Below are 6,503 nucleotides of genomic sequence, written 5' to 3'. Positions count from 1 at the left end.
CATACTCCCCAAAGCTCTTTTTTTTTTTCTTTTCTTTTTTTAAAACACAGGAGCCCGTACGAGCGGGATGGTCCTTCACCACTTTGCATCAGTGTAGCCCGCGCCGGTCCAGCCAAAACTCAACACCCGCAGCAAGTGTTGCACATCGTTTCCATCGCGCGGTCACGGCTGCGGTCGCCGTGGCGACGCTCAAGCGCGGAGCTCTGCCATCACCATGCTCTCCTCGAATATCTTCGGTCGCTGGCCTCCCGTTTGCTGCCTTGTCAACTTTACGAAGCAAATTCTCAGTTATTATGTGAAATATGCCTTGATTTTTTTAAAACGTATATATATATATATATGTTTTTAAATTTCCATATTATTTTTTTTATCACTTTATTATTATTACTATTCTTTTTTTAAGTAAAGTTTGCTGTCATTCTGGCACATGTGTTGTCCACAGCCTGTGTCCCGTGCGTGATGGACTGCCGGAGAGGGCAGCGCCGCTGCGGTCCCACATATCCGTTGGGGGCCTCAGAGAGGGGCGGCCCAGGCCGGCGCCAACAGCAGCGGCAGCAGAAGCAGGGGGGTCGGCGGCAGGCGCAGGGCGGCTTGGCCCGAGTCGGGGTCCCCGCAGCCCGCGGCCTCGCCCTCGCACCGCGGCTTCTCGCACAGCAGGCCGGTGAAGGCGGCGGGGCACTGGCAGCGCAGGTTGTTGTGGCACACGCCGCCGTTCTGACAGCGCAGCAGCTCGTCACACACACGCGCTGCGGAGAGCAGCAGAGGGACAAGGTGAGAATGCGGGTGGCCCGACGCAGCTGCCACCGGCCTCCGTGACAATAAGCAATAAATTGAACTTCTCCTGCGGTCTGATTCATAAGCGCAGTTTGTAGAAACCATACTGAATTTACTTTTCAATTTATTCAATACCACACAGGAGCAGGATAGTTATGATATAGGCTGAAAAACACGGTAGCATTTTGTCACACCGAATACAGCACCAGTCAATAGTCTGGGTACACCTGGTTAACCCCGGCTACACCTGTATAGGACAGATTGGAGGGAAGAGAGAAACACACATGGGATGACATGGGGGGGGTCGTTTCCTGCTGAAATATTCTCCAACAAGCGTACTCAAAATTTTGGGAGATGCTGTATGTTAACTTCCGTTACATATTTTTTTTTGGCCTGAACAGAGCGATTCGAAAAGGAGAAGGTTGGACAAAACTAGTACAGATGTTTTCAATAAAGAAAATAAAACGAAAGGTTATAACAATTAAAAAAAGAAAGTTTTAATGCGCAATAGCGCTTATCATATCTGTTGTGTGTCAAAATGAATGCAACTGGTGGTTGTGTGAACTTTTCAAGCGGCCCGTGTGTGTTTTGCGGGCAGGTCGAGAAGCCGAGCGATGAGGATACAATAGGCGTCTTTTTCCGTCGAGTGGAATCCACTGGAGGAGGCGATGCTGAATGGGGCCCCTCCTGAGCTAATCGCTTGTTAAACCGGTGTTGTTGCGCCTCTGCGGAGCGACACAGTCCAGCCTCCTGCACGCTCATTACAGTGCGCCTTTAACATGCAAATCAGTGCCGCTGCCCCTTTCTTCACTGCGGCACACGCCACCTCCTGTACCGCGGTATTCTCGCAAGCTGCTCAATCGGAAAACGTTTCATTACCAAAGGGTTGGAAATGTGTCCGTCGTCGCAACACGTTTAGCTCATGTGGAGCACACCGAAACATTTTTAATCTAATAAGAAGCCCGGTACGGCGTTGCAGTTAAAGAATACATGGGGGTCATATTCCCACCAAAAATCAAAACCACTGATATTCAGTGAGAGAACGCAGCACAGTGCAGCTTTACTTTAATTCTAATCCATCGAGAGCAAAGTTCTGCACTTTGCATTGAATTTTATTTTCACCCAAGTTCAGTTTCTTCTAAAATTTTTCCCACTGTGTGCTCCAACACACCAAACACCTGACCGAAAAAGCTCAGATTCATGATGACATGGGTGGTACAGGTTTCTTCAGCTGCAACATTTAATTTTCATGCAAAAAAGCAGATTCAACAGGTACAAATTTATCAAATGATTTGTTGTCTGTGAAAACTAAAGTTTGTAATGAAGTTTTTTGTCATCAAATCTCCCTATAACGCTACACACAGCTACTGTAAACATAACATTTGACAACAGAAACAGTGGTGTTGGACTAATGGACGATTGTACTATTGGACTAATGGACTGATGGTCTATTGGACTAATGGACGATTGGACTATTGGACTAATCGAGGATTGGACTATTGGGCTAATGGACTATTGGACTAATGGACTGATGGACTATTGGACGATTGGACTATTGGACTAATGGACTGATGGACTATTGGACTAATGGACTAATGGTCGATTGGACTATTGGACTATTGGGCTAATGAACTCATGGACTATTGGCCTAATGGACTTTTGGAATAATGGACTAATGGATGATTGGACTATTGGACTGATGTACTGTGGGACTGTTGGACTACTGGACTAATGGACTGTACTTTGGCAGTTGCATGTCTGTCTATATCCCTCCAGTTTTTGGTGAAATTCAGTTGTGTGAGATGCACATCACTTTGGAGAAGGGCATTTGCTGAATGAATAAATGTAAATATAATAACAAACGTATATTAAAAAGATTACTTTTTTATAATTCTAAACATTCCATCACGGGTTTGCAACATCAATAATGCTCAGCCTGTTAACTCAGTATTACCAATAACTATTTTGGGCAAGTCAGGGTCTTGGTGTTTCAGAACCTATCCTGGAAACACAGGATGTGAGGCAGGGTGCATCCTGGACGGGACGCCTGTGCACCGTAGGTAACACACACATACTCACACGCTACAGGCAATTGAGAGTCACCAGTTCACCTTGAACACATATCTTTGGACGGTTTGAGGAAACCAGAGCACTTGGTCGAACCCCACACAAACCATGGGGGAAAAGGCAAACTCCTTACAGAAAGAATCGAATGCTATCCCACATCCAAATGCACAGCCCAGGCGCTGAAAGAGATTTTACATGCGAGGACAAGAGGCTGTTTGGGATGGAGACAGACTCCTTAGAGTTGTTTGCATTGTGAACAGTGCGGTTATGGGTATGGATCGGACACCTGCTACTTATTTGGACGCCCTGGCGGGGCTTTCGTTTGCTCCGACCTACAAAGGTTTTTGTCTAGAAAAAGGCCCACACTCACCCATTGTCCTCCTGGTAAACTGTCTTCTCTTTTTCCTCCCAACTGTGTCAAACCCCTCAATGTGTATCTTTCAATTTCCCTCCAAAAATTGTCTTCAATGTTTGAACCGATTCGTTCGTTTGCTGCGAGCAAAAACAGGCAACACCCACTGTATGGGAGACTGGGAGAAGGATTGACATTCTGTCGCTGCAGGAAATTGATCTCACGCCATCGCTTATCATGTTCCAGAACATTCTACAACCAGTTCAATTCAAACAAATGTCAGATGTATGACAGTGAATGCCTTTCTGCTTTTCAATTTATTTTTATATTGGTAAAACATCAGGTAGGAAACGTGTGACAGAAGACAGTGTATCTCTGCACTGGGTGTCATGTAGAAAAGAATGGCTTTGACAAAGTTACAGTTTTCATTATTTACAATATAACAAAGACTTTAAAGAATGGTGTAGCCAGATATTACACATAACACAGTACTTTATTTAAAGGAATACCCAGAAAATGTATCTGGAAATGTATTAATATCACCTTCAGTATCACCTCCAATCTGTCCTGTTTACTATTTCCCATAATGCAAACAAGACCCACAGCAACAATAAACTGTGAGATTTATTATGTTTGCATTACTGCGAGGTGTAATATCTACTGAGAAAGTGAACAGAGTGGGCGCGACATCCGAGTGAGAGGGGACTGTTTGTGGAGAGATTTTACTTTTAATTGCATAAGTCTCTTTGCATAGAAATCATTTTTCAGACCTCTTTTATGCACACGCTTCTTGAAAGACCTGCATAGGAATAAACAAAAAATAAATAAATAAGTGTACCAAGTCTATATTCTGGAACAAGAGGAGGTTACTGGAAGTGTGGGGTTATAGGAGTCACTGCTAAGATGTGTCATATTTAATGAGCATTTCTAATAATCATTCAGTCTCAGCATTATGGCTGTTAAAATGTGCTACGAGTCAAGCGGCTGTTCCGCTGATGACAATGTGACCTCCCCTTCATGTTATCAGGAAGAAATGGCCAACAACAACTATGAAAGAAAAAAACTGTGCTGCGAGTATTTTTGCGCTTTGACGTCCAGGGACACTTTAGCATCTGACACTGTTTATAAACTTCGGTGTTTATATTGATTCGTATGGATCAGATACTAAACGGACGTAATTAAACCGGTCTTATCACCGTAATTCCTAAAAAAAAAAAAAAAAAATTAAAAGGAGTATGACTGCAGAGGGCAGAAAGCATCTCCCTTCTGACGGCTTTCATCGGATTTTGCCTGCAAAGCAGCGAAGCATTTTCATAAGTCGAAGCACAAGATAATTGAGGTTAAAGGGGCTCATGAATATTTCTTCAGCACCTCTCCACGTTTATCCCTCCTCCCCTTTCGTTTGATTGCTTGGAGAACAGTATTTGCACAGCAATAACTAGTGTACATGATTAGATTAAGAGGTTAAGCAAGTGCTTTGTGTTTTTGTCTCTGTCCCGAGAGACCAGCAGCTCTGGAAGAACCATCGATGCTGAATGCCTTACATGGCCTTGAATCATTTGTGAGAGTCTGAATGCAGACAAAGTTCGCATAATGCTTATATGAGTCTCTTGAGCTCATTATGCTGATAATATTTGGTTTTCCTTCAGTTATAGGATTTATTTTGATGGAATCTACATACAGATGATTCACCGACCATGGCATCAAGCCTTGGTGAACATGTCTAGCACCAGCTACTGGTTTTCCATTATGGCTGGTGCAGTACTGTATATATGAATACCTGTACTAAGCATGATAACAGCAGATCAGATTTATGCCTACATAGGTCAAGATGTGTTTACCAGCATCCTATGAGCAGTTTTTGCTCTGATTTGCTGTTCTATAAACACTAGCACTTGTGCATGAGCTGCCTTGGGAAATGCACTCGAGTCAAGACGTTCCGGGCAACTGCCGTCTGGAACGGACTACAGCCGTTGTCAAGGACACTACCCATCAGAATGGGGCTTTCTGATGTGTGATTGATCACTGCAACAGGATGTTTACCTTCACGTATTTCAAATAATAAACAAGCACACTGAGTTAAAAATCCAGATGGAGAAACACTGATGTTTTGCACCAGTCTTCTATAGCAAGAAAAAAAAGGTTTACATTTCAAACATGTTGTTTTTTTCCAGAAAATCTGCTCCTTCTTGGCACCCATACTTTTGCTGGTTATAGTGTATGTATATATATTTTATCGATTAGTAAAAGTACAATTGTAAAATTATTTGAGAATAAGCTGGTGGACAAAACATTAAATAACCGTTATGTTGTAGATGTACAACGCAAAAAGATGCGGCAGGTGGTTAATATGAAATCAATTGGTCTGTTTTGCTGGTGAGTAATTTTGCAGTGCATGAAGCCCATCTGCATGCACAGCACATGCCCATTTCTAGCTATAAGAAAAAAAAAACAAATGCCGCAGAGTCAGCAGAAGCAGCTAATCTGTAACAATGTTAGAAAAGTGACAAGTTAAATACAGCATTAGACCCAAAAAGCATTTCCAGCTGTCAATGTCAACACATTTTTTACACGCTGGCATCTTACGATCAGTTCTAGGTTTGGGCAGGTAAAGAAGAGGGGCAGGAAATGTAAAGGTTAGGGGCGTGGCCTGCAAGATGGGTGTGGCCCGCAAGATGGGCGTGGCCTGCAATATGGGCATAGGCGGGGTCATTCTACTCACATTTGCAGCCATTGTTCCACAAATATCCCGGCTGGCACTCGGTGCACTTTGGCCCTGTAGCTCCTTCCTTACACTTACAAAAGCCTGTGCCATTACAGCGATCGCTCTCTGAGCCAAACGGGTCACATTTACACTCTGCAGAGACAAGACACACACACTTTCACACACACTGGACACTCCTCTGTGATGCAGTCATTCGAACCGATAATCTGCTGAAGCAAAAACAATATATAAAACTAAACGAACAAATCATTCTGTGGCTTTACCGAAAATTAGTATTATTTCAAATGAAATTAGATGTTTTAAAGTATGAGCTACATTGCATTGTGAAGGTAAAGTTAATAACTTGCTTACTTCTAAAGTTTATAATAAATAAAATCAGAGATAATCCAGCGTTATAGTGGAAAGTTTAAACATGCTAAAGATGGTAACCTAAATAAAACATAATTTAACTTCTCATTCAACATTCCCCAAATTGACGTTGTTAACCGTATAATTGTCATGTGTTGTCACAAACAATCAGTGTGCTGGTTATTACACAGCTTTTTATTTTTCAGGGCATTAGAGTGTTGTCTGAAAATTTTAATT

General features: G+C 42.8%; 1 protein-coding gene across 5 annotated transcripts in view; it reads right to left on the bottom strand.

Annotated features, from left to right (window-relative positions):
* Window positions 1-372: 372 nt before the first annotated feature.
* The window catches only part of ntng1a (netrin g1a), a 91,946-nt gene continuing 85,815 nt past the window's right edge, over window positions 373-6,503 (bottom strand). For 4 of the 5 annotated variants that reach the window (XM_029246115.1, XM_029246116.1, XM_029246114.1 and 1 more), the window contains exons 7-8: window positions 5,916-6,050; window positions 373-746 (exon numbers count right to left, since the gene is read on the bottom strand). In XM_029246115.1, the coding sequence (XP_029101948.1) occupies window positions 514-746; window positions 5,916-6,050 (368 nt within the window). In that variant the 3' untranslated portion in view covers window positions 373-513. The remainder of the gene's footprint in view (window positions 747-5,915; window positions 6,051-6,503) is intronic. The other variant, XM_029246117.1, reaches the window with a different exon arrangement.

This window comes from Scleropages formosus, chromosome 19 (assembly GCF_900964775.1).
Source record: "Scleropages formosus chromosome 19, fSclFor1.1, whole genome shotgun sequence".
NCBI lineage: Eukaryota > Metazoa > Chordata > Actinopteri > Osteoglossiformes > Osteoglossidae > Scleropages > Scleropages formosus.
This window is presented reverse-complemented; position numbering and strand designations above follow the sequence as displayed.